Below are 27,352 nucleotides of genomic sequence, written 5' to 3'. Positions count from 1 at the left end.
TCCGAGCCTAAGCAAGGAAAGCCAACCAGCACACCTAAAGAGGAAAACGGAGAGAGAGTAAGTGCCAATGAGAACCTAGGGAAAAGGGTGGCCTGCTCTGGTTATTTCCCAGAGTCTCCCCGCGGGATCTGAGCGCCCTCTGCCCTCAACAAAAATGGCCGCCCCGAGGTGCCAGCGCTCTGTGAAATATGGACGTCCTTCCGGTCCCGCTGCCCTCAGCGAAGATGGCGGCAGTGGAGAAGCGGCGGCTGCCTGTGGCCCAGGCGGCCAATTTCACAGGCAGCGGCCGGCCGGGGGTGTCCCGAGCAGCGGCGACGGCCGAGAGTGAGGAGGACTTCCTGCGGCAGGTCGGAGTGACGGAGATGCTGCGCGCGGCCCTGCTGAAGGTGCTGGAGGCGCGACCCGAGGAGCCCATCGCCTTCTTGGCGCACTACTTCGAGAACATGGACCTGCGGTCTCCTGCAAACGGCGGCGCCGGGGAGCCCCCGGGCCAGCTCCTGCTGCAGCAGCAGCGCCTGGGCCGCGCGCTGTGGCACCTTCGCCTGGCTCACCACTCCCAGAGGTGCGGGGCTGGGCCGGGCCTGGGTGGGTAGGGGCCGCGGCCGGACTGCAACTCCCAGCGGGTTCCGCGCGGCTCTCCGCCCCCGGCGCCGGCTCTCGAGCGCGGGGCGTGGTGGGAACTGTAGTCCGCTCTGCCTGGCGCGGGAGGGGCGCGGATGGCTCCGGGCTGCAGGGCCCCGGCGGGGCCACCCGAGTGCTGGCACCGGTAGCTCTGGCAGACTTGGGCTTTGGTGATGCCTCTTTGCAGGTGCTGAGGTCCCCCTTGCATCTACCTCACTTTTGAAAATCATGGAGCCCAGACACGACTTGGCCAAGATCTCAGAGCCAGTCCTCCGAGCCAGGTCCCTCCTAGCTGCCTCGTTCCCAGCGTGGTAGCATCCCCGTCCATTCAGCCAGAAAATGAATATTTGCAGGGCTGGGCCGTGAAGATAGAGAGCAATCCAGGTCCCCCGCGGGCAGGAGAGACGTCCAGTAAGGGGCCTGCACTGACACACAGGGAAAGGTGTTGCAGGCACGAGGCCACCGGCTGCACTGGCCTGGAGGCTGTGGGGCTGCAGTATGCGACCCACGGGAGAGGGGGAGGCCGGGAGCCTTCGCAGGGCTGAAGCATGGAGGAGTGGAGGGGATGGCGCCTGCCCCCCCACCCCCTTAGAAGCGGGTGAGGGAATGGTCCGTGTCAGGTGGTTGGGGAGGAGCTGTTTGACGCGCAGCATCAACCAGACAAGGTGGGCGCTGGATGTGGGTGGGCTGGGTCTTGGATGGGGGTGGTCCCCAGAGAGCCCAGGAAGGGGGAGGAAGCCAAGCAAGGGAGCGTTTCAGCCTGACCCCAGCACCCTCCTGCCTGGGGGCAGCCCTCCCGAGAGAGTCAAGGTGCGGACCCCAAGCAGGGGAGCACAGAGAGGCTGGGAGGGAGCCGGGTGTGGGAAGGGGTGTGGAGAACGGGCATCCCATTCAGAGCACCCGGTCTCCACCGCAGGGGAAGGGCAAGCGGGTTGTCCAAAGTGACAGCCAGAAAAGGAAACGGCCGTGGCCACCCCTGAGATGGGGACCTGGCGGGGAGTGGGCTGGTGGGCATCCATGGGTTCTGCTGGGTCTGCAGGGGGTTGTGCAGGAACAGCCCCAGGTGGTCCATGAGATGGGAGGTCACTGGTTTGGGGGAAGCTTCCAGAGTGACTTGGGGACCGTTAAGTTGGGAGCTGGGAAAACCTCGAAGCAGGAAGGTGGACAGTTGGGTCGGCAGCTGAGGTGTGTCGGTGCAGGGTGGCTGTCACCTGGTGGCGGGGGGGGGTGGGTGGTGGTTGTGAAGGCCTCAGGGGAGCTGAGAAGAGCCCAGGACCCGATTCTGAGGAGCCACAGCCTCAGCGAACCCACAGGAAAGCGTGAGAAGGCAGAACAGACATGAAGGAAGGAACCAGAAGACAGGGAACCAGGACATCTTCCAAGGAGGAGAAGAGTCAGCGGCAGGGTCACCACGTGCAGTCGTGCAGGTCAAGCACTGCACAAGCCGTTCAATCCATAGACGTCACAGACGAGGACCTTTATGTGAAGGCTTTTTGCAGAGCTTTGCCTAGTTTATGCAAAGGCACCTTGTGGGCTGGCGGCGGCCCTGCGTCCCATGGCCCTAGAGATGAGGGCTGAGAAGTGTCTGTTGGATTTAGAACCAAGGGGGCCATTTGAGTGTCCTGGGGCTGCTGTAACCAATTACCACAAACTTGGTGACTTAAAACAACAGAAATTTATTCTCCCACAGTTCTGGAGGCCAAAGTCCGAAGTCCAGGGGCAGCAGGGCTGTGCTGTCTCTGGAGGCTATAGGGGAAGGTCCTTCCTGCCTCTTCCAGCTTCTGGAAGCTCCAAGCATCCTTGGCTTGTGGCCGCATCCTCGCAGCCTCTGCCTTGTCTTCCCGTGGCTTCTCTTCTGTGTCACTCTCTCAAAAGGACACTTGGCATTGGTTTCAAGGCTACCTCACCCCACCTCCAGACCCTGAACTAATTACATCTTTCAAAGACCGTATTTCCAAATAAGGTCACACTCACAGGTTCCGGGTGGACGTGCACCTGGGGGGACACTATTCACCATACTGAAGGGGTGTTGGAGCTGTTCTCAGGAGGAGCAGAGTGAGTGGCCGGTGCTGGTGGCACACCTGGTCTCCCCGAGGTGGGGCTGGTGCTGAACTCAGAGATACGTTCCCAGTCAAGAGCCCCATAACCTCGGCTGCCGGGTCAGAAGCAGAAGCCAGGCCAGGCGGGTCCCCCCGAGGCTGGGCAGCTTCGTCCCTATGCTGAGGGGTGGGCTGGGGAATTCCGGGGCTGCTCTTGAGAGCGACCTCAGCACGAAAGATTTGGGGAGAACTCAACCAAAATCCCCTCTGCTGTTGTTTCGAAATCACACGTGCTGGCTGCTAGGACTGGTGACGGCCCTCAGAGCACAAACACAGCAGACCCGGCATGGTGGCCCAGGGCCGCCTTCTAAGCCACCACGTGCTAATAGGAACAGCAAGAGTGCCAACCGCTGCAGGTCCCCGTGGCCCCAGAAAACATGCAAAGGCACCAAAGGGTCTGGGCCAGTCTCCTCAGCTCCGAGCATCCTCTGTGGGGTGTCCCGGGCTCTGTGGCGTGTGGAGTGGCCTCCCTGCCCCCACCCACGCGATGCCGGGAGCCCTCCCCATTGTGACAAGCACAGATGTCCTCAGACATCACCCAGTGTCCCCTGGGGGCAGAATCTCCCCAGACAAGACCCCCCCAGATTATGGGACTCCACGGACCCCCCAGGAGACTACGTCCCGTGACCGTCTGACCTCTGAGGTCCTGGGATGCTGCACACATTTAAATACACACCTGAGTGGGAGGGAGGGGAGGTGGCCCACAGACACTGGGGGCCACCCTGGTTCACACCGCCTGACTCAGTGGGAATGTATGCAGGCCTCTGGTGTGAGCAGGGAGAGGACCCAATTTCTTTCCAAACAATTAACCAGAGTCACTCCTCAGCACTGCTAACACAGGGGGAGCGCGGTCACTCTGTGCGGGGCCGTCCTGGGCCCTGCAAGTGTTGGGCAGCCTCCTGGGTCTCCACCCACCCAGTGGTGGCAACCATAACTGTCCCCAGAGTCACCAGTGTCCCCTGGGGGCAGAGTCACCCCGTTGAGAGCCCCCGGTCTACCTTGGAAGTCTCCATGTCTCTGTGACAAGACCCGTAAATAGGTTCTTTTTTAACAAATGCCCACGTGCTTTGCAAACTGCTCCGTGTGGGAGCTGACACAGGCAGAGCCTGAGGACCAGAGCCCAGGACGGCAGACGGTGTGGGTGCTCCCTCATGGCTGGGAGCCCCCGGGAGGGCGGCCTCGAGATGGGGTGTGGCCTTCCTCTGGCTTCTTGCCTGACGCTCTCATCTCACTGGACCGTAACTGCCCCCCTGTGCGTCTTCCTGCCCGCGAGGCCCATGGTAAACAGAACCTGGACAGCGCTGAGTGGCAGCTGGTGACAGCTAATGACAGGCGCACGTGGTCCCCTGCCACACGCCGAGCACAAAATCTACCCTCTGTCCTCCCAAGAATCCTGAGACGCAAGGACTAGAACCCTTATTCTCCAGAGGAGGGAAGCAGGGCGCAGTGGCTAGAACCGGTGCAGGTCTGGGCCAGCCAGGAACAGTTCTGAGCACACAGGGTGCTCAGGGGTCCGCACACGCCGCCGCCTCCGGGGGCATTGATTCAGCTCAAGACAACTAGTGGGTCGACCAGGTTCCTTGGGGAGGCATCAGGCAGAGCTGGGCGGATGGTGGACGCTCAGGCCCCATCAGGACGAGCCATCAGGCCACAGGGACACACCCGAGACCTCAGTGGCCTCACATGGCTGCTGTTGGGTTGGCAGGGGCTCTGCTCACTCAGCCTTGCGGGGAGTGGACCCTCCACGGGAAGTGGGCCATGCTGTCGTGGGGGTGGGGCGGCCTGCCTTCAAGACACCCCCGAGATCCACACCCCCCCGTATTCACACCCTCGGGCAGCTGCCTGCGTTGCCACCCTGCCGGTCACCCGCTCCAGGGGCCAGTGCCGTGACCTTAGCACACTCACACTGCCCCGTGGGGAGAGGCCTCCGCAGGGAGCCTTCAGGGGACAGCAGCCCTGCCAGGGTCCTGGTTGAAGACTGAGCCGGGACCACCAAGCCAAGCCATTCCCAGTTCCTGACTCAGGCTGCGACGTGATCTAGGTGTGGGGGTAACTGCCACGCGGCCACAGAGTTGACACGGGCATCATCACTGCCAGGTCCCCCGGACCCACTCGTCCTGGTGAAAGGAGCTGATAAAAGCTCCTGCAAGGGGTTATTGTGAGGCGGCAGCAGCTAACACGGTGCCAGTCCTGGGGACGGGAGCATGACGCTGCGTCTGGCACCCCCAGCGCTTCACGGAGTGATCTCACTGGCCCTAAAGCACCAGCACATCCTAAGGACCCAAGAAGTGAGAAGTGAATCCCAGATGGGCGAGACCCCAGGTCCTCCCCCCTCCCCTCTGGGCCTCAGTTCCTCCTCTGTAAAGGGCCTTGACCCACGGAGCTCACTGGGTGAGCATGTCCATCCCTGGGCCCTGCCCTGGGCACCTGCCGTGCTCCGGCCCAGCGTGGACCGGGCTCGCACCCACGCTGACCCGTACAGGTCCCACAGATAAGAGTGGAGCTGGGCTCCCAGAAAAGGCGAATGTGAGCCCTGGGGGTGCCCCTTCCTCTGTGGGACCCTTGGCCTGGCCGCTGCCCTGAGCCTCACTTCCCCTTTGCTTTAGTGGAGATGGAACTGGGCCTCGGCCGGCCGCCAGCTGTTGAGAGAAGGATGGGAATGAGACCCGGGTTATCTAGATGCCCAGGCTCACCCCAGCCCACTCACTTAACCACTTGTGAGGCTCCAGCGTGGCCAGGGCTCGTGGCGGGACATCAGGGTCCTCGTGGGGCAGGTGGTAAGTAATGTCAGCGCCGTGGCTGGTCCCTGACGTGACCGTCGGGTCTGCTGTTGCAGCAGAAGGGCAGCATGTCTGGGTTGACGTGGCCGCCTGCGGATAAATCTTTACCCACGAAGACAGGCGGCAGCGGCTTTGAGCCACAGTGTGGGTTACTGCCTCTGGGCCTGCAGGGGTGAAAAGAGACAACCCAGGTTAAAAGGTAGGGATGTGTCCTGCCACGGTGACACCCCGTGGGCACACACATCATCGATGGAATGGAGAGTCCATGGGCGGATGCCCATCGTCAGGGTCAGCAGACGTTTCTGGGGCTCCTGGGCAGTGTTCTGGGCGCTGGGGCTGTAACAGTGACCAACAAATAAACTCCCTGACATAGGCCCCTGGGCTGAGCTGGTGGGAGGGAGGGAACTCGTGAGGACACCACAAAGAGAAGTACAGGAAGGGGTTAGGGGGTCAGGGAGGGTCCCCCCCATAAGGTAACATTGAGCAAAGGCTCAAAGCCGTGGGGAGATGTGGGGGAGGGCGCTCCAGGCCAGGGCGCCGCTGGCGCAAAGGCCCTGAGGCTGGACGAGCCGGCGCGTTGGGGGAGGGGCCGGGGGGCAGGGGCGGGGCTCTGGCGCGGCCCGACGGCCCCTCCGCCCGCAGGACCGCCTTCAACAACAACGTCGGCGTGGCCTACGAGTGCCTGAGCGCCAGCGGGCGCAAGAAGAAGCCGGGGCTGGACGGGCGCACGTACAGCGAGCTGCTGAAGCGCATCTGCCGGGACGGGGAGGCCCCCGAGGAGGTGGTGGCGCCGCTGTTGCGCAAGATCCAGTGCCGGGACCACGAGGCCGTGCCGCTGGCCGTGTTCCGCGCGGGGATGCTCACCTGCTTCGTGCTGCTGGAGTTCGTGGCGCGCGCCGGCGCCCTCTACCGGCTGTTGGAGGACCCGGGCCTGGCCGTGGCTGACCGCCACGTGGGCCAGGCCGTGCTGGACACGCTGGAGGGGGCCCTGCAGGCCAGCGACGACACCACGCCCGCGCGCTACCTGGAGGCCGGCTCGCGCCTGGGGCCCGACAGCCTGGCGCTGGCCATGGACCGCGCGCTGGTGGCCCGGCGGCCCAGCACCCCCATGACCCGGGAGGAGTTCTTGGAGAAGGCGGCCGCCCTCTTCATCGCCAAGGTCAAGCCCGTGGGCTGAGCCCTTCCCTCGGCCGCCGCTTCCTCCACCCGGATACTTGGGGCCCTCGGGGTCCGGCTCACCGGGGCCAGGACTGGGGTGTCCCTGCATGCCAGGGGTGCAGGGAGCCCCCTCACCCAGCTTCCCGCCTGGAATGATGCCCAAGCCCCCTTCGCGGGTAGGCCAAGGATCCCTTCCCGCCCGCCTGCCCAGGCCCCTCTCCTCAGCAGAAATAAAAATCTGTTCCCCAGACTGACCTGGTGTGTGTGTGTGTGTGTGTGTGTGCGCACCCGTGTCCAGCCCCCAGCACGCTTCTCTGGAAACGCTCTCCACTCGGGCGCACCCTGGCCAGCCCCAGCGGGTCCCACCACTGCCCAGAAACCCCACGGAGACCCTGGACTCAGCTTTATGAGAGCAGAGGGTATTGGGGCACCCAGCGAGGTGCCCTGGAGGCACAGCCCCGAGACCTGGGAGGCATGGCTGGCCCCCAGCCTGCCCTCCACGAGCGCCCCGCCCCAGCAGTTCCTCCCTGGACCTCGGCTTCCCCAACCGCCAAAGGGAGAGGTCAGCTGGGCAGGTAGTCATGATGGTGACGATTGAAACAGCTAACACGTCTGAGACCTGACAATGTCTTGACTCACCGCCGCCCTATACGGAAGGTAATCCACTGCCCGCATTTGGCAGATGGAGAAACCAAGCCCAGAGGAGTGAAGGTCGCAGCACCAGCAAGGGGCCAGCAGGGATCCGAACCCGGGCCCGCGCTCTGTAACCCAGAGCCACAGCGCCTTCACCACCGCCACGGGGCCCGTCCGGGATCCAGGCACACCCGTTAGAGTCACCAAGCACCCTGGGTGTCCCCCTTTCCGCCAGCAGGAGCACATCCTGGACGGAGGATTCCGCAGGAAGCAGATTCCCAGCCCAGGACAGTTGCAGGCAGGTAAGTTCACTCTCGGCCTCAGTTTCCTCCTCTGTTAAATGGGACCCAGGGCACCCCGATTTTGATTGAGGGAGATCACACGGGGACAGAATCTAAAGCCTTTTTCGAGCTACCAATGGCAGGGACCACCTAGCCTCCCATTTCCCAGCACCTGCCCTTGGCTGGTAATCGATAAACCAGTGCGTTTCGCTGTGTTTTCCAAAAGCAGCCACCGCTTCCTTTCTGTTCCCATTTGCTCTTCTTGAATCTCCCAGCCCCCTAAAGAGGCAGGTAAGAGGTGGAATCTGCATCCCCTCTCCTTGCACTTGGTGGCTTTTGTGACAGTACTCGGCTTCCAGGGGATGCGGTGGCCACGCAGTAGCCTGAAGAAGCACAGGCCACACAGAGGTTCCTGACTGGAGACTCCTGCTTTGCAGCTAAATGAATGAATGTTACCATTTCAAGCCACGAAGTTTGTGGGTCATTTGTTACATAACCAGTAGCTTCACAAAGGTGCCCCCCTCCCTCAGCATTAGCTGTTACTGACACCGCACACAGGAAATGGGCCGCGTGTCAGCAGGCTAAGACCCTTAGGGGGCTGGATGGCCTCGGGGAGCAAGCTGTGCTGAGGCCCCTGCGGCATGGAGCTTGCGGCCGGGCAGGGCATCTGCATGAAATGCGCAGTGCAGGTGGACTCATGGGCTCCAGCAGCCTCCGGTCAGCTCTGTGGTCCCCTGGACTAGACAGCGTGTAGCAGGTGTCACTGGTGCCACCAGATCCCCTTCCCATCTGCCCCACCAGAGACCAAGCCATGTGGCCCAGGAGGCCTCATCCCCCCCCATCTGGGGCAGGAGTGGCCAGTGACCACCAGGGGATCCAAGAGCTGGTCCGCTTGCCTCATGGGACGCTAACTCACATTCCAGGGTCCCCCCCGGATCAGGCTGAGGCCAACTCCATCTGGGGTCACCTTCCCTGCCCCACCACCTTCCCTCACTGCCACCCCTGAGTCACCATCACGCCTGGTCTTGGATCCTGAATCCCTGGTTTGACCTTTACAGGCACAGCCTGGAGAGGCTGAGCTGTCCTGCTTATCTGACCTCACAGCAGTGTGGACGCTTGGCCTCCCTGCCTTCCAAACCCCGCGCCCCCATAGCATTCACTCCACAGCACCCTGAAGGCTCCTCTTCCCCAGCTTCCGTGGGGAAAGGCGTCCTCCTTCTGTGTCAGGGACCTCTCCTCTCCTTTCCTCATGCTTCCTCCTCACATGGCATCTCATCCAGGCCATGGCTTCCATTACTGCCTGGTCACCAAGGAGTCTCAAATTCACATCTCAGGCCCAGCCCTGCTCTGCTCCAGCCCTGGGGAGCCAACCACTTGCTGGGCGTCTCCTCAGGGACATCCCAAGGACATCCCAGGCCTGCCACATCCAGGACAGAGCCTCTGGTCAGCCCTCCTGACCCTGGGGCTCCTCTGGAGTCTGTGGTCTCCAAGGAATCCCCCAGTCCACCCAGGACCAGGGCTCAGCCTGGATGCCTCCCCTGTCCCCTCAGCTGGCCCTTCTCTGCATCCTGTAGGTTGCACATCATAGCTTCATCCTGCCTGCGCCTCCCCACACTGGTCCAGCCCTCATCTTCACTGCCCTGGGCGACCCCACCAGCCAGTAGGAGTGCTCCAGGCACCCTGGCCTCAGTGCTTGGTTCAGGAACAGCACATGACTCCCAGCTGGCCAATGAGATGCAGCCCTGGGACTTTTTCTGGGGTGGCTGAGCTGGGAGGACCTGGGCCTGGATCCTGGAGCCATCTGGTCACCACAAGACCTGTGAACACAGTGAGCACTCAGGAAAGCTGAGCAGAGAGACTCTCCCCAGCTTTTTTCCTTGACTCTGTCCCCTCACTCTGCCCCAGGCACACTGGTCTCTAGCTGGTCCGGCTTGTCCCTACCTCAGGCCTTTGCACGCGCTGTTCCCTTTCCCTGTAACCCTGCTCCTCCAGACCCAAGGGGCTCACCCCATTCTGGTCCCCACTCAAATGCCACCTCCTGAGAGGCACCTCCCCTGAGCCCCTATCCGAGATAACTCTCCGGCTCCACTCCCGTTGCTAATGCCTCACTGTCCTTTACTTTTTTTCAATTATTGCTATCAGAAGTTGCTTACTTATGTAACAGCTTGCTTATGTCCTTTCTCCCTGTCTCCCCAAGGGGAGGGATTTTTACATATTTTATTCACTGCTGTACCCCCAGCACCTAGATTTGTCTGTGGAAGGCCATGAATTAATTAATCAATTTTCCAGAGGAAGACTCTGACGCTCATAGAAGCGAGGGTATTCAGTTCCTGTAGCTGTCATAACAAACCACTGCAAAAACAAAACAACACAACAACAACAACAACAAAAAAACCTCAGAAAACCCCACGACAACACAAGTTCATTATCTTACAAGTCTACACTTGAGGACCATTTCCAAGTTCATGGCAGACCTAGATTTGAATTGAGGGCTCTTCTGTCGCATGTGATGGAAGGGTCAACTCAAACTGGCTTAATAAGAAAAGAAGTAATTTATTGACTTGTACCATTGCAAGGGGAGGCCAGGCATGGCTGGATCCAGGAGCACAAACAGGGTGTTCAGCACTTTCTCATCAGTTGGCTCAGCTTTCCTGAGCGCCAACTTTGTTCACAGGCCTTGTGGTGACGAGACGGTCCTATAGCTCCAGGCCCAGGTTCTCCCAGCTCAGACATCTCAGCAGCATCGTGTCCCCAGAAAAAGGCCAAGTCACGTGCTGTTCCTGAACCAACCAGGGGGCCTAGGGTACTCTGATTGGAGGACCCATGCCTGCAGCCAGGGCTTGACGATCAGTCCAACTGGAACCTTGCAGACTAAGAGTGGTAGCCCCATGGGAAAATGCAGGTGCTTTGGCCAGAAAATGGGCAGGTAGAAACCCCAGATGTCCACCACCTCAGGATGTTTCAGAGCCTGAGGTGCAGGCTTTCCTGGGGGACAAGGCCTCATGTGGGACCAGCTGGAGGGGGCCATAAACCTGGTACCTCTCTTTACATTTCCAGGGCTGCCCTCACTCACCCAATAACTCCTGCGATAACTCCTGTGGGGTGTACGCAGGGAGACATCTTGGGAAGCTTCTCTGGAAGAATCATAATTAATTCTAATTATTACTCATCAACAAGCTGCCACATGCCGAGGCTATGACACTGGTGCTATGGACAGAGAATGAGGGGCAGAACGTGAGGGACAGGGAACGCTTGGAACAGTGGACAAACAGGGGTGTGCAATCCACTTTAAAGGTGACGGGCCACTCCAGGTCCCTCGGGGTGCAGGGCAGAGCCCCCTTACTGATGAAGCTGCTGCTATGCCCAGGGCTTTCTCAGACTCCTTCTTCCATCCCCACAGATGATATATTGTTTTCCTTCCCCAGACGGGTTTACCTGTCTGTCCTCAGCGGGGACCAGCCCAGGGCCAGGTGTCGGGGCAGCCAGGGGAGGAAATCAGCTCAGCTCAGCCCGAGGTGTTGGTGCAACTGTTGGCTGCCCGGGTCACCTGCCAGCAAGGCCACCACAGGCCTCGAGTGCCACGCCCACCCTCGTGGGGAGCTGTCACCTGCGGACGTGCAGGGATGGAGGCCAGGCCCCATCCCAACTCTCCGACCCAGAGCTGTGCGGGTGTCCGGGCCCGGGGCGCGGCCAGGTCAGCGCTCTGGCAGGGTCCGGGTGAAGCCCAGGGTGGGGTCAAGGGTCGGCCTGAGACGCGGGCACAGCCAGGGAGGGTCAGGGCTCTGGTCTGGGGTTCGGCCAGGACGGGTGCCGAGTCCACGCTGCAGAGGCGTGCCAAGTGGGGAGGGGCTGCGAGCGGCGGGGCCCTCCTGGCTCCAGCGCCCCCGGGGAAACTGAGGCTCCGGACAGCTCCGACCCGGCCCCGCCCCGCGACGGGACGTCACAAAAAGGCCACAAAAGCGCGGCGGGCCGAGCCGGGCGGCGCAGCGCAGCCCTGCCCGCGGCCCCGCGCACAGGGGTCCCGGCCGCTCGTCCGAGCTGGGGCGGCAGCGGCGGCCTCCCAGGGTGTCGTGAACGGCAAAGGGCCTACGGGAGCAGCCCCCGGCTCCCGGCGGCCCGCTCGGCGGCAGTGGAAGGGATCGCTTCCCGGCGTGCCCCGCGGAGGGGCGCGCAGGCGCGGTCAGGGCGGGCGGAGCGCAAGCGCGGGCGGCGGGGGCGGGGCGCGGAGGCTGAGGTGAGCGCCGGGCGGCGGTGCAGAGCTACTGGAGCGCCCGGCGGCTCCGGGCGGTGAACGAAGAAGGCGGCCCCGGCCCCGGCCCGTCCCGTGCCCCCACGGCCCCGCGGCCCCAAGCGCCCCCGGCCCCGGGCTCGTCCGCCGCCGCCATGGCCCGGCCGCTGGTGCCCAGCTCGCAGAAGGCCCTGCTTCTGGAGCTCAAGGGGCTGCAGGAGGAGCCGGTGGAGGGCTTCCGGGTGACCCTGGTGGACGAGGGCGACCTGTACAACTGGGAGGTGGCCATCTTCGGGCCCCCCAACACCTACTACGAGGGCGGCTACTTCAAGGTGAGCGGCGGGGTCAGGGGGCAGCGACCCCCTCCTCCGGCTCCTCGGGGCCCCTTCCCCACCTCTGCCCCCTGCCCCCGTCCTCTCCCCTGGTGGGACCCGTTCTCACTGTCTCACCTCCTCACGGGGTTCCTTCCCTCTCCCTCTTCTCCTCGCGGGGCCCCCATCCTCTGTCCCTCCTCCTCCCGGGGCCCCTTCCTTCTGCCCCGCTGCCTGGCCGCCTCTGGCGAGCTAGGGGCCCTTGGTCAACCCCTCTGGCCCTAGGAGTCCCCGAGAAGCGCCTGTTCCCTCTAAGGCCGCTTCATGTCCCCAGAGGGGAAGCCCGGGACCCTCCCTGTTTCTCTGGGTGCGGGGCCTTTGCTTCCCCCAGCCTCTGGTGCCCGTCCCCCTCCTCCTGGCCCTGCCCGCTGCCCGGAGCGGACAAAGAGGCCTCCCCAGAACCAGCCAGCACTGTTGGGAGGGAGGGAGGCCCCCCGCCTGGGGGCTGGCTCGGCCACTGGCTCGGGTTCCAACAAAGGCCCGGATGGGGTTGGCAGCCGGGACCTGCTTGGAAAGCGGCCACCCTGGCCGATAGCAGTGGGCCAAGCCCTCTGGGCTTCATCCTGAGCCTTATGTAACGTGTTCTGTCCGGCCGTCGCTCCCACCCTCAGCCCTGTCCCCGGGAGCCACACCACAGAGCCCACCCAGGTCCGGCCTCAGAAGCTTAGGCTCTTCTGTGCCCCGGCTGGCCTTTCTCAGGTTCCTCTGAGCAGGCGGCTTCTTGGGCCCCACGTCTCCCGCCCTGGGTTGCTTCTGGGCGCTCTGTGAGCGGGGAGGCCAGGGCTGTCCCGGGGGCTGGCTGTGTTTCTGACAAGTGTGACGAGGACTCAGGCCAGTACCTGGACAGGATATGAGTCCAGATGTGGTCTTGGCAGGACCCCTCCCAGATCAAAGGACTTTGCTCCTCGAGCCAGACGGACAAGACAGGGGGTCTCCTTGTAAGAGAAGCGGAGCCTGGGCCCTCAGCTGGAACACCCCCAATGCTGCCTGCCAAGAGCCCAGCGGCCAGGCTGGGAGGCCCGGGCGGTGGTGGGGCAGGGCTGGCACTGCCCGGACAGATGTCTGTGTTTGCAGCTTTGGCTAACATTTTAGCCACGCCTGCTCAGGGGCCTGGAGGGGGCAGGCTGGCCTGCTGGGGTGATTCTTGAGTTGAGAGTCCCTTGTTGCTGGGGTGGGATGGGGGGATGAGCATGGACAGCCCTGGGCTGAGTTCTGATGTGGAATCCGTCTTCCCTGTGCAGGACGTGGATTGGGGGCTGGTCCCCAAATGGTTTAACCAACCCTCGTCCCCTAGCCTCTTTTGTCTGCATCTGGGAGCAGCTGGCTGTGAGGATAAGGGCCCCACTCAGAGCTGGAATAGCATGAGTCCCATCCTGAGGCCAGGCCGGGACTCTGAGCAAGGGTGCTGGACTGGAAGGAAAGGAAAGGACGTGGGTTTCTGGCTACTGCCCACTGTTTGCAAGGGATTGTGGGTAGGACCTTCCAGGCTGGCTTTGGGGGGATGATCCTGTTATTCTAGAAACCTGGGCTAGGGAGGGGCGCCACAAATCTGATCGCATTTGCCGCGAGAGTCTGTCCTCGAGGAAGGCAGCGTGGGACCCACAGTGGTTCTGCCACCCTCACATTCTCTTGTTCTGATGTGGTTGGCTGGGAAGTGGGGGGAAGTATGTGGAAACACAGGGGCTGGAAGTGCCCAGGGGGCACCATCGCTTTCCAGCACCTTCCTCTCAGCCCGCCCAGCCTCACCCACTCCCCCTTACAAGCCAGAGGGGCTCCGGGCAGCGTGTGCTGAGGGGTGCCCCAGAGACCTGGGTTGGGGAGCCCCTCCACAGCTGCATTCTGTGTGCCCTCAGGCAAGGTACTCTCCTTCTCTGAGCCTCAGTTGGCACAGCAGTAAAGGCATCTCTGGGACTTGATGGGTGTTTGGTGAGGGGAGGCCTGTCCCCCTACTCCGCTAAGGAGGCCTCAGCTGGTCTCTGTCTTCACTTAGAAACGCAGCCCTGGGCTTGGCGGGACCAAGGGGCAGGGTCTGAGGCCCAAGTTCCAGACTGACTTCAGGCCTCAACACGTTCACTCCAGAACAGAGGGCCCTCCCCCGAGTGCCCCCAGCGCCCCCTGCCCAGGAGGACGATTCTCTAAAGATGGGGGGCCCTGCAGCCCCCTCTTGTCCCACGTTGGCCCCGAGAGCCTGAAGCACCATCAGGATCCCAGGACTGGGGCTTAAACAGGCGAGGCCGGGGCATAACTCTCCCTCGCAGCCCTCCCCCGTCTGCCCGTGACCTTCCCGTTTGCCTTCCTGACCCCCCAGGACTGACACCTGCGGGCAAAGAGCCTGTCCGCCTGGTGCTGACTCATCTCCGCCCCCGGCGCCTGCCCAGTGAACACCCATCTATTTTAATCCTCCCCACAGGTTGGAGACTGAGGCTGGGAGCCCAGCGCGGTGCTTGGGCACCCGGCTCCCAGGACTGGGCCCACCATGCTCCCTGGGGCCAGGGCTCTGGTCCCCCCAGAGGCCTGGGCTGGGACGGGCCTGGAGCTGCACCCCGGCGAGTGCCCACACACTCCCCCCCCCACCGCCCCCAGCCACTGACAGCAGGGCAGGGACCGGGGTCGTCAGCTCAGCTCGGTGACCCCGAAAAGCCCCTGGCCCGTGAGGGGCGCCGGAGGCAGGCGAGTCCCAGGCTGACTGCTGTGTGTGGTCTCGGGCGGCCTGACCCGGCCCTGGCTGAGCCTCTGCTCTCCCCCACCAGGCGCGCCTCAAGTTCCCCATTGACTACCCCTACTCTCCGCCGGCCTTTCGCTTCCTGACCAAGATGTGGCACCCCAACATCTACGAGGTGAGCCTGCTCCTCCAGGGGGCGGGGTGGGGCGGGGGGCGTGTGGACGGGAGCCTCATGGGTGCTGACCCCCCCGTGCCGCACAGACTGGGGACGTGTGCATCTCCATCCTCCACCCCCCCGTCGATGACCCCCAGAGCGGGGAGCTGCCCTCGGAGCGGTGGAACCCCACGCAGAACGTCAGGTGAGGCAGCCGGCGTCGGGCAGGCCAGCCCTGGGGACGTGGACACGGGAGGATGCAGCTCCCTGTGGGGTGGCAGCGTCTGTGGGAGCCACCTCCCGCCAGAGCCCCCATCCCTGCCGGCCTCTTCTCCATTTCCTGCCATCCCTGCCCCACCCACCTTCAGGAATGGTCTCTGGGACTCCTGTGGCCGTGTCTGCGTGCCCCTGGGGTCCCCCCTCCTTCCTCGAGCCCCAGGGAGCACAGCCCTTCCATCCCCTGGTGCTGTGCTCACCCTGAGCGGCCCGGGCACTCTCCTCCTCCCCAGGCTGGAGCGGGAATGAGTGGCACAGGGGACCCACTCTCCAGGCAGGGTGCCCCAGGGAGGGGACAGGCCTGCTCCAGCGGAAGGAAGATGGTCCTGGCCTTGGCTGTCCACCCATGTCCCGTCCCAGGAGCCTGGCACGCCGCAGAGGGCAGGTGGAGGGTGGCGGGCCGGCTCGGGGCATGAGGCTCCCGGGCAGGCAGCCCCTGGGCCGTGGACCCCCCACGCCGACTCCTGCCGCCTCCCCTAGGACCATCCTCCTGAGCGTCATCTCCCTCCTCAACGAGCCCAACACCTTCTCACCGGCCAACGTGGACGCTTCCGTGATGTACAGGAAGTGGAAAGAAAGCAAAGGCAAGGACCGCGAGTACACGGACATCATCCGGTGAGTGGGCCTGGGGCCTGGGGAGGCAGGGTGGCCCCTCCTGAGCCCTCCTCCTCTTGCCGGAAAAGCTGGGGTCTTTCTCTTGTGAAGCGTGTGGCCCACATATGTACTATCGTGTGTGGACGTGCCGTGTGTGTGTGCGTGTCTCGTGTGCGTGGCATGTGGGTGCATGCACCTCACACAGAGATAAACGCCCTGGTGTCCGCCAGGATCTAGCAGGGTCTTGCCACATCCTTCTGCTTTGACACTGTAAGGTCAGAGATCCCACCGGTACCCCCCATCCCCCGTGTACGCGGACCCTGCGTGCTGGGGCGTGCACGCGTGTGCGTGGCCCCGTGCTTTTCCCCACGCGGTCTCCTCCGGGACCGTGCTGTGCGGGGTGTTCCATCATTTCACCTAACGGGAGTGAATGTCGCAATTTTGAAACTTGGAGTTATTCTCTAAAGGCAGCAAAGCCGTGTGGTATGAGCGTGTTTAGGAGATAACTTCTTTGACGAAAAGTCAGTTTCTCCTGGTTATAAAAGCAGCGCATCACTTAGGAGTTTGCCAGGATGAGCTCCTCTCATTTCTGTTGTTTTCTGTTTTTCCCCGTCAACAGGCAGGTGCCCGGCCTCGCAGGGGAGTCCGTGTGAAACATTCCCCAGGGGCCTGCGCTCTCTGCCCTGTTGTGTTTGTTGTGTCCCGTGAGCTGCTCTAGGAGCCCCTGGGGTCTGTGACTTGTTTCGTGACAAACTAAACGCTTCACTAAGTCTCCTCCAAAGAGGTTTTTAGTCTGTCATTTGCCTCTTGGAAAAGGGAGTAGGTCAGACACGTCTCCATGACGACCCAGGCCCCCCCCCCCAGGCCCAGCATTCACCCGGGGAAACAGTTCCCGTCCTCACCCGCATCCAGGCGCATGCTCACCCACCGTGTCCACGCAGCTGTGGGGACCTGTGCCCGTGGGCCAGCCGCACGACCCCACGGCGGGAGCTCCAGAAAGCCCACCGGCCCTGTCGGGTGGTGGGACCCCAGGCGCAGCAGGTGCGGTCAGAGCTCCTGCCAGCTACCGTCAGTTGGATGGAAAGCGCATGCAGGAGACACGGTGCTGGTGACAGGAAGACGCTCAAGTACAGAGAGGAGAGGACCCGGGACCCCGGCCTGGTGGGGGTGTGCCGAGTCCCGCCACGGGCGCCTCCCAGTGGCTGGCCCTTCCCCTGGGGCTGCTGAGCGACCCCGCCCACCCCACCCGCCACCCTCCACCCTGACCCAGCCCAGCGCCGTGGCTGCTCCCACTTCGCCTGACCTCAGCGGCCAGGGCCGAAATGCACTTCTCTTCCTGATGAGCCGACACCCTCCCTGTGTCTGCACAGCCCTCATCCTGGTTCAGAGCCCGCGTTCCACCCCCTCCCACACGTGTGTGCTCGTGTCTGTGCGCGCGTGTGTGATCAGAGGCCCGTGCACACGCGGGGACCATGAGTGGTTGGGCCCGTCTGCTCTGCCCCGCCATCCTGTCGCTGGCCCCCATGGCCCGGCCGTCGCCCCGGTTGTCCTGTGTTGTTTCACGGGAGCGAGCGCGGGGGCCCCAGGGCTGCCGGCCGCAATGAGGCAGACCCCACTTCTCTCCGCAGGAAGCAGGTCCTGGGGACCAAGGTGGACGCGGAGCGGGACGGCGTGAAGGTGCCCACCACGCTGGCCGAGTACTGTGTGAAGACCAAGGCCCCAGCGCCTGACGAGGGCTCGGACCTCTTCTACGACGACTACTACGAGGATGCCGAGGCCGAGGCCGAGGCCGACAGCTGCTTCGGGGACGAGGACGACTCGGGCACCGAGGAGTCCTGACCCCGCGTTTCCGCAAATAAACTGACAGATTTTACCTCAGCCGCCCACTCTCTGCCGCCGCCACTACCTCCGGACACTGCGTCCGCCCTGTCCCCTCCGCCTCCGGGGAGGCCGCTGCGCTCGCGGCCCCGCCTGGGCCGGACGCCGCTCGGGGACCCTGGCCCGCCCGCCCCACCCACCAGCTGGAGCCAGAGACTCGGGGTCCCGGCTTGAGAGCGGACAGATTGACTCGGGGTCACCTCTTCTCTGCTTGCGGTTGTTTGGAATCTAAATAAAGCGACTTTATGAGAAGCCCGAGGACCAACCTCTCCTTGGCCGTGAGGCCAACGGGGCCCAGGCGGGGACGCAGGCCCTGGTGCCATGCATGTGACCCGAGACAGGCAGGCGGCAGCCGCCCCTCCGAACCTGGAAGCTCCCCAGGGGTCTCCTGTCAGGTTTGCTGATTTGGGGGGAGGGGCCGCAGAGACCGGGGTCTGGCCAGGTGGGGGCCTGGGGTGTGTTCTTGGGGCCGAGGGGTGGCCCCGGGGGTCCGAAGCCCCAGCTCCTGGGCAAAAATAAAGTTTTATTGGAACAAAGCCACACCCATTTCTTCCCCTACATTTGGCTGCTTCTGAGCGGCAGCTTTAGAACTGAGTGATTGCAACCTAGCGTCTGTGCCGAAAGCCAGAAATACCGTCTGGGCGTTTACGGGGAAGTTTACCCCACCTGCCACCACCCTTGGGCCTGTGGGTCCAGCCCCTCTGCTCCCCTGGGACCCCTTCTCCCCTTCCCCAGGCTTCTGTAACAAACAGATCCAGACTCGGTGTTCACCCTTCATCACGCTCGGCTTGTGTGGGTCGGGGTCACATGGGTGTGGGGAGGGAGGGGTGCATGTCACTGCCCCACCGCCTAGATGACCAGAGCCTCAGGGCCGGGAGGATGAGGGCCCAGGAGCCAGGCCAGTGCCCACCAGCCCTAGGGTCACGCGGTGCCACTTGCCCTGCACAGGACAGATGGGAACAGGCGTGAGCCCCCAGACCCAAGGGGAGGGGTTGAGGACCCACCCTCTAGGGAGCATCTGAGGATGGAAGCCGGGGTGTAAACGCCCAGCTCTTGTCCCCAGATCCAAAGGAGCTTGTGCACACAGTTGCCTCGTACCGGGGCCTCGGGATCCTGTGCTCCCACCCGGGGGCCTCAGCGTTGGGTTTGCCTGGTTCAACGTGGATTTCAGGTAAACAAACTGTTTTTACTCTAAGATCATCCCATGTAATGTTTGGGACGTAATCATACCAAAAAGTTACTTGTCGTGTATCTGAAATTCGTCTCTTCTTAGTTGCCAGAATATGGCGCCCTCCCCTGCCCCCCAATACCAATGAAACCTACTTCCTGGGGTTATTAGAAAGATTAAACAAGGTAGGACACGTGAACACCCTATAAATACTCATTTTTCTTAAACTGAATCCTGGCCTCACAAGCCCTCCTGGGTGAAGACAACCTTAGCCTCGTGTGCCAGACGCAGTCAGAGGAGAGGTGGACGGTTTGCATCTGGCCTCAGAGCCCCAGCATCGGGGCGATCTCATCCGCCTCTGTGACCCATTTTTCATCCACGTCTTCTTTATTTATCACAACCCTTTCAGTATCAGAGGGAAGAACGCTTGACTCATCACACTGACTCAAGTGCAGGAGAATTTCACTGGCTTCTGTGACTGACAGGGCGGGAGTTTCAGGCACAGCTGGAGCCAGGTGCTGGCTGTGCCCTGACTCTTGTCTCCCCCTACCTGTGGTCAGCAGAATAACAGCTCTGAAAACGTCCATGCCTGAATCCCAGCATCTCTGTCTCTAGATGCTGGAAAAGGCAGGAAATAATTCTCCCCTGTAGCCCCAGAGGAACCAGGCCGGCCCACACCTGGATCTTTGCCCCCTGAAGCCCATTTCCTGCTTGCAGCCTCCAGAACTGTGGTTTCAGGCACTGAGCGTGTGGTCAGCTTCCTCTGTGTGGGCCTCATTCTCAGGTGGACGCCTCTCGCCTTGGGCCCACCCACACCCAGGGTGACGTCTTTCCAAGTCCAGCAGAGAGTGAGGGCCGTCTGAAAAGTCCCAGAAGAAATGCGGGCCACAGTCTTCACTGAGCTGCTTTAGGGCTTAGGGTGGTCCTCTACCCTGAACCAAACCCTGTGGCCAGGGGGTACGGGGTGTGCTCTGATTGGCTGGTTGGGGTCACGTGGTGTCGGGGAGCAGCAAGGAGAGGGGTGGACTGAAGGAGGGAGGACCTAGCTGAGCCTGGCTAGGACCCTCGGATTCGCAGGAGTCCCCCAGGTACTCATAACACACGAGTGTTCATAGCATCTTTCTTCAAAATTGCCAAAATCTAGAAGACCCCAGATGTCCATGGACAGACGATGGATAAACACAATGTGGTCCAGGGAATTCCCTGGCGGTCCAGTGGTTAGGACACTGAGCTTTCACTGCTGAGGGCCTGGGTTCAATCCCTGCTCGGGGAACTAAGGTCCCGCAAGCCCCATGGCATGGCCAAAAGAAAAACAAAAAACGAAAAAACTAAACAGTGTGGTCCACCCAGACGGTGGAATATTATTGAGCCTTAAAAAGGCAGGAGATTCTGACACCTACTACCACAGGGATGAACCTTGAGGACATGATGCTCAGTGAGAGAAGCCAGACACAGAAGGACAAATGCTGTCTGATTCCACTCACAGAGGGTTCCTGGGGGAGTCAGATCCACAGAGACAGGAAGCAGATGGTGGGGGCCAGGGGCTGGGGGAGGGGTGGGGAGTCAGTGTTTCCTGGGGACAGAGTTTCAGTTTGGGAAATTGAGAAAGTTCTAGAGATGATGATGGGATGGCTGCACGACAATGTGAAGGTGCTTAGTGCCGCTGAGCTGTGCGCTTAAAAATGGTTAAAATGGTGAATTATGGTGTGTGTATTTTGCCACAATAAGACAACAGGGCAAGGAGATAATCCCACTGAAACCACAAAACACCATGTGTGAGATGGGAGCTTGAACATGATGGGACAGTAGATGCTAATGAAGGTTTCTCGTCAGTTTTTCAGGTGTGATCTTGGTGACGGGGTTTTGTCTTCAGAGAGTCTGTATCTTTTAGAGGCACTTCAGGGTGAGGTGGAACCAGCCAGAGCTGTGAATGTCACCTCCCCCACAGGAAGGGTGGGTGTGGGTGGCGCTGGGGGCCCGGGGCCAGCATCATGGAGGCCCCGCGATCCCCGATGCTGCTGCTGCTGGCGGTCCTGGGAGCCCTGTGGGCAGGTGAGCGCGGTGGGGAAACTGAGGCCCAGAGCTGTGGCACCTGGGGTCTGGGGGTGGGAGACAGGGCACGGGGCATCAGAACAGAGACTGGAAACAACTCCCCCGTCCTCAGAAGGGACCCCACTGAAGACATGTTGGCTGCCCCAAAAGCACAAGGCGGCTTTCCTTGAAACAGCCTTGAAAATAGATTGTGGGTTAAGCAAAGGGCAGAAGGCCGAGGATGCCTGCTGTCCTGGGGGTTTCTCTTCTGACAGTATGTGAGAATCCATTCCCTTTTGCTGGAATATTTCTGGAAGGAGGCTCCAGAGCTGGGAGGCATGGAGGGAGGGAAGGAGTTTCACTTTCCCCCAACAGTTTTGTGCGGGGCACGTGGATGACCTAGTGAGAAGATAATATAAATTTTTTTAAATGGGAGGGATGTGGGACTTCCCTGGCAGTCCAATGGCTCGGACTTGGCGCTGTCACTGCCGGGGCCTGGGTTCAATGCCTGTTGGGGGAACTAAGGTCCCACAAGCCTCAAGGCGTGGGGGAAAAAAAAGGGGGGGGCATAAATCAGGAGTTTGGGATTAACAGATAGACAGTACTATATGTAAAAGAGATGAACAACAAGATCCCACTGTTTAGCACAGGGAACTGTATCCAATATCTTATAATAACCTAAAATCGGAAAAGAAACTGAAAAAGAATATATATCTATAACTGAATGACTTTGCTGTACACCTGAAACTAACACAACATTGTAAATCAACTATAGTTCAATTTTTTAAAAAAGTGAGACCCAAAAAAAGCATTTAAAAAAAAAAAAGTGTGGGGCCTCCCTGGTGGCGCAGTGGTTGAGAGTCCGCCTGCCGATGCAGGGGACACGGGTTCGTGCCCCGGTCCAGGAAGATCCCACATGCCGCTGAGCGGCTGGGCCCGTGAGCCATGGCTGCTGAGCCTGCGCGTCCGTCCGGAGCCTGTGCTCCGCAGCGGGAGAGGCCACAGCAGTGAGGGGCCCGCGTACCGCAAAAAAAAAAAAGTGTGACGAGGGCTGCTAAGGGCACATGATCCCTTCCTGAGGAGATCATCTCACAGCTCAGTGCAGTGGAGGCTCGGAAAGTTTAGCAGGTGGATTGAGGGTCTGTGAGTTTTATCTACAGTAGCTGTTAGGGCTTCTTCTAAGTGAAGCCTGAGGGCGAGGCGAGGCCTTGGGGCAAAGGAGAGGCCCCATCAGGACAGATATTTTACATTCTTTTCCTTTTGACTTAATTCTGCTTTTACAGACAAGTCAAGGGAATCATGCAGATAACTTCCATCTTCTCTTCCCTAAATTCCTCAGTCGTAAACATTTGGCTTCAGTTGCTTTATCATCCCCTCTTCCACTCACATCCCGACCCTGGGTGTGTGTGTAAAATATAAATAGGTATGTTTATCATTCTTTTTCTGAGCCCTTTGAGAGTGGGCTGCAGACGTGCTGCCCCTCACCCCTAAGCGCTCCAGTGAGTCTTCTGAGAACAAAGACAGCCCCTTATGTGACTGGTAGATTCTCAGCATCCTTCCTATCCGCTCACCTACAGACCTTATTCCAACTGTCGCCACGGGGTCCTCTGTGGGTCACTGCGTCGTCCTGCTGTCCTCAGTCCCTGAGCTCTGGAAGCGTCTCTATGTACCCCGGGTCCTCTGGCCACTGTGGGCCTGTCAGCTGCGTCCCCAGACTGGGCTCCGGTGGTGCAGTTTCCACAGGACCCACGGAGGGGGGCTGTGTTCGCCCTGTCCTGGTGGATCCGTTTGACCGCTTGGAGAAGCTGAGGTTGGCCGGGCTTCTCCAAAGTGAAATCAAGCATTTCCCCTTGTAGTTGTCTTGAGGGGAGACTTTGGGGCTCTGAGGGTAGAGCGTACTCCTCACACCTCACCCTCGAGCTGGATTCACAGGATGTGGGGCAGATGCAGGCTGTTTGCCCCCCAGCAGCACGCAGGAGGCAGGGTGTGCTAGTATGTTTATACACAACTCCAGCTTGCGGGGGCAGGAGACCACAGCCCAGAGAGTGAGGCCGCCTAGCTTGGGTTGCCCAGCAGGGAGTGACGGAGCTGGAATTCAAGCCCCGGCTGCCTGACTTCCCAAATCATGAATGCGCGGCTAGAACCGGCACCTGGAGGCGTGAAATGGAAGGACAGCCGTGGTGGGCATCCCACTCTTCCGGCCTGGCTGGATGACAATAGTTCTGTGATCAGTTGGTGACCCAGCAGGGTAGGAACCCAACCATCCACCCCTATCCTTTCTCCCTCCCTTCTTTCCTTCCTTCGTTCTATCCATCCATCACCCATCACCCATCATCCATCCATCATCCATCCATCCATCCACTCATGCTTCCTTCCTTATTTGCTGACCATATATTGTACTAGACCTGTTGTAAACAAGACTGGCACAGAGCCTGTCCTTGCATCACTCATAGGCTAGTGGGAATAGACAGGCAGTGAGCAAGTGTGTGGGATACAACACCAGGGTGGGGTGAGTGCTTGGAAGAGAACAGAGCTGAGTAAGAGGAAGAGGTCTCTGAGGAGAAGACTTTTGAGCCGAGACCAGTGAGACAGCCAGACTTCGGAATGTCTGGGGGAAATGCACTCCAGGCTTCCAGAACAGTACATGCAAAGGCCCTGAGGTGGGAACAAGGGCAGTGCCCTGGAGGAACAGCAGGGAGGCCCAAGTGCTGGAGTGGGTGAGGGCGAGTGTGAAGGAAGCAGGGTCAGCTGATGTGTGTCTCGTGGGTCATGAGGAGTTTAGATGTTTAAAGCATGATGGGGAATCCCAGGAAGATTTGGGGCTGATTCACATTAGAGCACTTTTTTATCCTTTTAATTCATGATTGGTTTTAGAACAATTTTTATAGCAGCTTTATTGAGATGTCATTCACATACTGTACAATTTGCCCATTTAAAGGATACAATTCAGAGAATTTCAGCGCATTCAGAGCTGTGCAACCAACCCCATAGTCTAATTCCAGAACATTCCATCCAGGGCTGCAGAGCTGGAGTTGCAGGGTCATGGCAGAGGTGGGGCACCCAGCCCTAACCTGGCTTTTTCTCTCCCCATTCCCAGGAGGCAACACGTTTGAGACCCACATCATTGGGGGTCGAGAGGCTGCCCCCAACTCACACCCATACATGGTTTCGCTGCAGAAATCCGGCTCCCACCTGTGTGGGGGGGTCCTCGTGCACCGGCAGTGGGTGTTGACAGCTGCCCACTGCCTGATCCATCCGTGAGTGACCCTGCCCTGCCCCACCCCCATCCCCCCAGCTGTCCCCAAATCTATCCTGTCATCCCCACTCTCACCTGAGAGATTTAAGCCAATTGTAGCATTGTAGGGGGGGGTCCCCTTGCCCTCTGCAGTGATTGCTGAGGCGTGCGTATGTGACACTGACCTTAGGCGTGTGTATGTGACATTAGGCCGTGAGGATTCCTGGGGATGGTTTATCTGCTACAACAGAGCACCTTCCAAGTGGACAGAGTCAGGCCCCTTGTGACACCCAGGAGTATATCTCCCACCTGTGGCCATGTGGACAGAGCTGGTCTATGAGGGTGGCAGGGCCAACACAGAGAGGAACCTGGGTCCCTGATGCCATTGTGAAGCCACCAAATCAACCCATCCCAGAGCTGCCCTACCTCTGGTCTGGCCAGTAACAAAGACCACAGATCAAACTGGGTGAAATAACCAAAAGGGACCTGTTGGTTCATGTAACTGAAAATGCTAAGAGGAGGCAGCCTTCAGGCATGGCTTGATCCAGGTGCTCCCATGAGGCACTCAAAAGCTTGCCTGTGTCTCAACTCTGCTGTCTTGCCCCCTGGCCACATTATCAGGCAGGCTCTCTCCCATGGTGGCAAGGATGGGCCCCCCTTAAGTCCTGTAAAAAGAGCTTCTTCCTCTCTAGTTTGGGCCAGTTTATGAGGATAGGTCCCGATGGGCCCAGCTAGGTCACTGCCAGCCTCTGAACAAATCACTGATGTTGAGGCATAACATAAGCGCTGTCTGGAGCCCCAGGCCGGTGGTGGGGGCAGGGAGGGTCAGCATTTTTAAGACACACACAGCACAAGCCCCTGGCCGGGCCGAGTCTGGGGAGGGGTGGGAGCAGGGAAGGCTTACTGGAGGAGGTGGGGAGAAGAACGGACTGAGCAGTAGCAGGGGAAGGACCCCAGAGAGAGGCTGGGTGAGGGGGTGCGGGACACCGAGTGCCCCTGAGGCTGCAGGGCTGCCGCCCACACCCTGATCTTGTGCCCCCAGGACACAGCTGCTGAGGCTGGTGCTGGGGCTCCACGTGCTCGGAGACCCTGGCCTTACCTGCCATATCACGAAGGTGGTCCTGCACCCCGAATACAAGCCAGCCCCCCATCTGAAGAATGACCTCGCGCTGCTTAAGGTGCTGCCAGTGGGAGAAATGGTGGTTCCAGGTCCCCTCCCTCAGTGTGGTGTTCCCCTCCCCCAGGGTCCCCTCCCCGCTGTCCCTCCCCCAGGATCCCCTCCCTCATCGCCCCTCCCCCAGTGTTCCCCTCCCCCAAGGTCCCCTCCTGCACTCACCTGCCCCTTTCTGTTCCCTGTAGCTGGATGGGAAGGTGAAACCCAGCAAGACCATCCGGCCCCTGGCCTTGCCGCGAGGACGCCAGGCAGTGGCTGCAGGAGCGCGGTGCAGCGTGGCCGGCTGGGGTGTGACCCACCAGGGTGGGCAGCTGACCAGGGCACTGCAGGAGCTGGATATGCATGTGCTGGACGCCAAGATGTGCAACAACAGTCGGTTTTGGCACGGTGGCATCAGCCCCCGCATGATCTGCCTGGCAGCCTACTCCAAGAACCAGGCCCCCTGCAAGGTGAGGGCGCTGGGGTGGGGGGCGCCTCATCGGCCAGCAGCTGGGCACCCAGGCAAGCCCCAACTCTCTCCAGGCCCTGCTCCCTCCATTCCCTGGGGGTCCTGAAGGTTGGCACGAGCGTGAGCCCATTTCTCAAGTGCAGAAACTGAGGCACAGAGAGGTTGCCCATGGTCACATAGCCAGCAGCAGAGCTGGGGTTTGAACTCCAGCACCCAGGAAGATCAGGGCATAGATAGAGCATGTGCAAAGGCCCTGCGGTGGGAAGAAGGAGCAAAGAGAGTTTAAAGGAAAGGAAGGGAGGAGGGAATGAAGGAGGTTGGGGGACGGAGGGTGCAGGGAGAGGGGGGCAGGGGTCTCTGCTCTGGAATCAGCCTCCCGCCCCCCACCTCCCGCAGTGGGCAGCAAGGTGACCGGTGCTCTGTTGTTTCGGCAGGGGGACTCGGGAGGACCTGTGATGTGCAGCAGAGGCCAAGTGGCTGGAATCCTGTCCTTCAGCTCTAAGGTCTGCACCAACATCTTCAAACCCCCCGTGGCCACCGCCGTGGCCCCCTATACATCCTGGATCAAGAAGGTCATCGGCCACTAGCGGCCCACTTCCCTAACCCGACCCTCCAGAGGTGGCCCGACTCCCCTTCTGTGCGCCAGCAGGATTGCAGGGAGGGGCGGCCGGGGGCCTGCATGTGTCAGGGGACCAATAAACTCTAATAAGGAAATGGCATGAGCCGGCCTGGATTCTGCCTCATGCGGGGGTGGGGGGGCAGGGGGAATGAGAGTTCCCCATTTACAAAACAGAGGTTGCAGGTTTGAGGCTTCCCAGGCGGCCCAGCAGCTGGCGAGGGCCCCAAGGGCGCCTGGCAGGGGGCAGCGCTGGCCACTGGGTTCCGAAGCCAGATTCCCTCTGGCAGGGGGTGGGCTGGGCACTGGGGAGCCAGAGGGAGACACGGAGAAAGCAGCCAGGGATCTTCTTCCCCCTCTCTTTTTTATTTTGGTACTGCCTTTATTGAGATATAATTCACACGCCATACAATTCACCCTTTTGAAAAGTGTGTAATGCAGTGGTTTTCGGTACATTACCAGGGTTGTGCAACCAGCCCCTCTGTCCAGTTCCAGAACATTCCATCACCCCAAAAGCAACCCCAGCCCCTCCCCCAGCCCCTGACCACCAGGAATCCACCCTCTGTGTCTGTGGATTTGCCTGTTCTGGATGCTTCCCGTCAATGGAATCACACCCTGTGTGTCCACGTCTGGCTTCTCTCACGGAGCATCGTGTTCTCAAGGTCTGTCCACGTTGTAGCGAGTGTCGGGGCTACCGAGTGATGTTCCTGGGTGTGGAGGGACATGTGTGTGTATCTGCTCACCTGTCCGTGGACACCTGGGCTGTTTCCACCCTGGCTGCTGTGGCCATGGGCGCACAGGCGCGTGTGTGGACGTGTGTTTTCAGTTCTCCCGGGCCTGCGCCGATGAGGGAGGGCTTGCTGGGCCACGTGGTGACTTTCTGTTGAACAGTTTGTGGAACTGCTGTTTTCCAGCAGAGTCTTTTACTTTTACTCTGAAAACCTC

General features: G+C 60.8%; 3 protein-coding genes across 3 annotated transcripts; all 3 read left to right on the top strand.

Annotated features, from left to right (window-relative positions):
* Positions 1–173: 173 nt before the first annotated feature.
* On the top strand, positions 174–6,936 carry TPGS1 (tubulin polyglutamylase complex subunit 1). Its single transcript, XM_022565639.3, has 2 exons — positions 174–562; positions 6,143–6,936. The coding sequence occupies exons 1-2, from the start codon at positions 189–191 to the stop codon at positions 6,675–6,677; spliced, it is 909 nt and encodes a 302-aa protein (XP_022421347.1). The 5' UTR covers positions 174–188; the 3' UTR covers positions 6,678–6,936.
* A 4,907-nt stretch (positions 6,937–11,843) lies between these two features.
* CDC34 (cell division cycle 34, ubiquitin conjugating enzyme) lies at positions 11,844–17,730 on the top strand. Its single transcript, XM_022565640.3, has 5 exons — positions 11,844–12,132; positions 14,922–15,008; positions 15,095–15,192; positions 15,744–15,878; positions 17,486–17,730. The coding sequence occupies exons 1-5, from the start codon at positions 11,956–11,958 to the stop codon at positions 17,694–17,696; spliced, it is 708 nt and encodes a 235-aa protein (XP_022421348.1). The 5' UTR covers positions 11,844–11,955; the 3' UTR covers positions 17,697–17,730.
* Positions 17,731–20,838: 3,108 nt separating this feature from the next.
* On the top strand, positions 20,839–26,510 carry GZMM (granzyme M). Its single transcript, XM_022565704.2, has 5 exons — positions 20,839–20,955; positions 24,032–24,191; positions 25,212–25,347; positions 25,529–25,792; positions 26,226–26,510. Exons 1-5 carry the CDS (start codon positions 20,895–20,897, stop codon positions 26,376–26,378), a joined length of 774 nt encoding a protein of 257 aa, XP_022421412.1. The 5' UTR covers positions 20,839–20,894; the 3' UTR covers positions 26,379–26,510.
* Positions 26,511–27,352: the final 842 nt, after the last annotated feature.

Source organism: Delphinapterus leucas, unplaced genomic scaffold (assembly GCF_059928025.1).
Source record: "Delphinapterus leucas isolate spDelLeu-1000000601 "Yukka" unplaced genomic scaffold, BTC_Dleu_Yukka2 spDelLeu_asBTCV2_sq25, whole genome shotgun sequence".
Classification (NCBI taxonomy): Eukaryota; Metazoa; Chordata; class Mammalia; order Artiodactyla; family Monodontidae; genus Delphinapterus; species Delphinapterus leucas.
The sequence above is the reverse complement of the archived record's forward strand: the minus strand, read 5'-3'. Positions and strand labels throughout refer to the sequence as shown.

Coding starts and splice junctions, on each gene's coding strand:
- GZMM (XM_022565704.2), top strand. CDS start 20,895: ATGGAGGCCCCGCGATCCCCGATGCTGCTGCTGCTGGCGGTCCTGGGA. Junction 20,956..24,031: donor CCTGGGAGCCCTGTGGGCAG/GTGAGCGCGGTG, acceptor CCCCATTCCCAG/GAGGCAACACGTTTGAGACC. Junction 25,793..26,225: donor AGAACCAGGCCCCCTGCAAG/GTGAGGGCGCTG, acceptor TTGTTTCGGCAG/GGGGACTCGGGAGGACCTGT.
- TPGS1 (XM_022565639.3), top strand. CDS start 189: ATGGACGTCCTTCCGGTCCCGCTGCCCTCAGCGAAGATGGCGGCAGTG. Junction 563..6,142: donor CTGGCTCACCACTCCCAGAG/GTGCGGGGCTGG, acceptor CTCCGCCCGCAG/GACCGCCTTCAACAACAACG.
- CDC34 (XM_022565640.3), top strand. CDS start 11,956: ATGGCCCGGCCGCTGGTGCCCAGCTCGCAGAAGGCCCTGCTTCTGGAG. Junction 15,009..15,094: donor GGCACCCCAACATCTACGAG/GTGAGCCTGCTC, acceptor CGTGCCGCACAG/ACTGGGGACGTGTGCATCTC. Junction 15,879..17,485: donor GAGTACACGGACATCATCCG/GTGAGTGGGCCT, acceptor TTCTCTCCGCAG/GAAGCAGGTCCTGGGGACCA.